General features: G+C 41.4%; 1 protein-coding gene across 1 annotated transcript; it reads right to left on the bottom strand.

The window, feature by feature from the left end:
- On the bottom strand, window positions 1-2,160 carry arpp19b (cAMP-regulated phosphoprotein 19b). Its single transcript, XM_030053850.1, has 3 exons — window positions 1,945-2,160; window positions 1,253-1,375; window positions 1-1,159 (listed from the first exon to the last, which is right to left on the bottom strand). The coding sequence occupies exons 1-3, from the start codon at window positions 1,987-1,989 to the stop codon at window positions 989-991; spliced, it is 339 nt and encodes a 112-aa protein (XP_029909710.1). The 5' UTR covers window positions 1,990-2,160; the 3' UTR covers window positions 1-988.
- Window positions 2,161-3,312: the final 1,152 nt, after the last annotated feature.

Below are 3,312 nucleotides of genomic sequence, written 5' to 3'. Positions count from 1 at the left end.
TATTATGCAAAACTATTTTATTTACAAAACAAATGGCACAGTGTGACTGCACAGTAAATGTACATGCACACTCCAGACATGTTACGGGAGCTGCTTTCCATAAAAGCCTAAATGGTTCCAGTCAGACAGTGGCAAACACTTCAGGCTAGATTCACAACTAAAGATTCTCACTGTGAGAGTGAGCAAATATTGCTCAAGAGGAACAGCGGTTCACAACTGTTAAGGCCATTTTAGAGGTCAGAATGAGATGCAGACAGCCGTCTTTGAAAAACAATGTCACTAAAATGAGTTAAAACATGACCAGCTAGCAACATGTGTGTGATCTGTACTTGTGTTCTTAAAATGCACCAAATCAAAGAGCTTTACAGAGAGAGGGAGGGCACACACCATCAAGAATTAGACAAAAGAGCAATATTTGACTAAAGCAGGACATTTTCACTTTTTAATAGACATGCCTCCGTGTCTTTAACCTAAAAATCACTTGTTTCAAACTGAAAGACGTGCAAATTATACTACAGTGGGCACACCTTAATATATTCTCTTCCCGTGTTAGTAACTGCAAGTAAGTTTTGCCTGGTCGTAGTTAGTAATAAGGTAGAACAGGAAGCTCTAGTAACTGGCTGATTGTTGTTGCATTCATATGGAGGCATACAAGCTAAAAGATGAAAATGTTCTGCCAAAATTAGATAGCACTAGCTTCCATTCATATTTCCAGAAGTGATATAATGTACAGCAATTAAGTACTATTCAAGTCTTTTTTTTTCCCACGATCTTGAGGAACATTTTCTGCTACTATGTTGGATTTCGGTTACTGACAATCTTTTTCACCTGCCAGTTGACAATAACTCGTAAGTATTCAGTTGAATTCACAAATTCTTCATTAAGAATTTATACAAAGGTGAAAGATGAACAAAAAGGAAACAGAAGGTAGACATGAAATGAGGGTTGGAATGGTTAACAGAACAGTAAACATAAAACTGCTTGCCAATCAGCCAGCCAGCTTGCTGGCCACAATCGAAGGCTTTCTCTGAGGCAGGTCCTGAGGTGTTGGGATGTGGTCCCCCGTGATCTCAGTCTTCTCCGTCGGGGCTGTGGGCAACTGCTTGTTCTTCATCTTGGCCTTGGCCATGTTGTAGTCACCAGAGTCAAAATACTTTTGCTGCACAGACAACAAATTAAGTGAAATTATTGTAGGACAGGAATAATAATAATAAAAAATAATAGTCTAGTCAATTGTAGGTCTAAAACACACCCCTTTCTGAAGTCTTTTCCTAAGAAAGTCCGAGCCTCCAGGCTTAGCTCCAAGATTGGGATACCTAGCCTTCAGTTTGGCCTCCTCTGCTTTCTCTGGACTTATGACTTTGTCCTCCATTTCCTGTTTAAAAAAAAAAAAAAAAAACAATACAAAGAGATTATGACTGGCAACTGCACCATTCATTTGCACACGTTTGAAATTAAGGCTCGTAGTGCTGACTTGATGAATGAGAATGAATTGACAGTCAGAGCAGACAACCTAGCTAGCTTAATTAGATGCATCGTCTACTGACACTGAATAAAACAAAAACTGAGCGGAAAAACAAACTAACTAACAGAAAAAGAACGGGCTGCCATGAGGTAAACTCCAGCTGGTGTTTGCAGGATTTAGACTTGCTAATTTGCCTGTCAAGCTAAAGGGTTAGCCAGTGTTTGCTACTGATCAGTTTTACATATTACTAAGGTTACCGACTGATATTTGGATATTTGAAGCTGTAATTATGTTAGGTTAAAAGACTGTTACCCGGCTGAAGCAGGGGGTTTCTCATGTTTTACTAAGCTTGAGCAGAACCGGTTGACATGTTTGGAGCAACATTAGCTAACGGCTAGCCTGCTGGCAGCTAACCGCTCGCTAATTAACTCGGCAACACGACTAACGTTAGCTCCTCCATGTTTACAGTTTTAACTCACCTGTTGTTCCTCGGAAGCCATTGTTCCTTCAAGCTCCTCGGACATGACTGTTTTGAATCCCAGCTCAGCTCAGCAGACTGTGGGTACCGCCGAGCAGCCTTGGCACGAGACGCGGGGCAGCAAGTGAGCGAGCGAGCGAGCGGGCGGGCGGGCGGCCTGCGGAGCGTGCGGTCCGCCAGCAGGCCGGCCAATCGATGCCAGAGAGCAGCGCGCTGCCGCACCGCCGGGCCGTATTTGAAGGGCAGCGCTTTCCCCCCCACCTCCTCATCATGTCATCGAGTTCAGTTTAAACACCAGCATTGGTTTACAATTTGATTTACTGATCGCAAATACATGGCATTAGGGAAAGACACGGATTAAAGTGTTTTTGTTCCTAGTTGAATGGCCCAGGACCCATGTCGCTCACTAACACCCATTATATCAGATTAACCTCCACATCTGCACACAAAGATCCCACAAGGAAATACGGACCACCAGGAGTTATGATATAACTTAAGAAAATCATAATACTTTGATGGTGTTCTGATAGGTATTTTGGACTATAATCTTTAACCTAATCATGTATACATATTTAATATCCCAGTTATGCTTTGGTTTCTTCAGTGTCGGATGGTGCAAAACATCTTTTATTAATTAACTCAGTGAAAACATGATTGTCCACAAGTTCTTCAGTTCTACAAAACATTACTATTTTGTATTGTATTGTATTAGTGTTTTGACCAAGAACACATTTTGTGGTTATTTTTCTGCATCTAATTTTATTTTATTTTTTTATTACTCTTATGGGCCATGCAATGGATTGATAAACTATATCTATCCCATTAAATACAAAACTTACTTAGAAAATGTCAAGATTTATGTTTCTTCATTCCTTAGCTAACACTGAGGCCGTCACTGGTCTCTTTGTACCAGCTGCACTGTAAACCCTCCAGTCAGGCCTCGTGCCTCTGATCTCTGCAGTGGTCCTGCACCACATCGCCTTTCTCTACAACCCTGCCATGTTAGGTGTGTTTTTCACAATGTGTACCAGACCATTGAATGGGCAGCGGAAGAAAAACAATTGCCACACAGATTTTTTTTTTTCCCTTGTTAGTAACATTTTCCATTTTCTGCTTCACTGTAATACATTAGGCTACACAGCAATCCCAACCACAGCAGCACAAAATGTACTAACACTAGCAAAAAACAGAATACATTATTTACAGACCCCCCCCCTCATGTGTCAGGAAAACAGAAACATTATTCATAGCCCGGGTTATAAACAGGATAATGAGTCATGGCAGCTGGCTGTTGCTGCTTTGGAGGCTGATCCTTGTGGGGCCTACACTTCAATACCGTGTACTGCATATGAAAAAAACAATGCATGTC

The sequence above is a fragment of the Myripristis murdjan genome, chromosome 6, assembly GCF_902150065.1.
Source record: "Myripristis murdjan chromosome 6, fMyrMur1.1, whole genome shotgun sequence".
NCBI lineage: Eukaryota > Metazoa > Chordata > Actinopteri > Holocentriformes > Holocentridae > Myripristis > Myripristis murdjan.
This window is presented reverse-complemented; position numbering and strand designations above follow the sequence as displayed.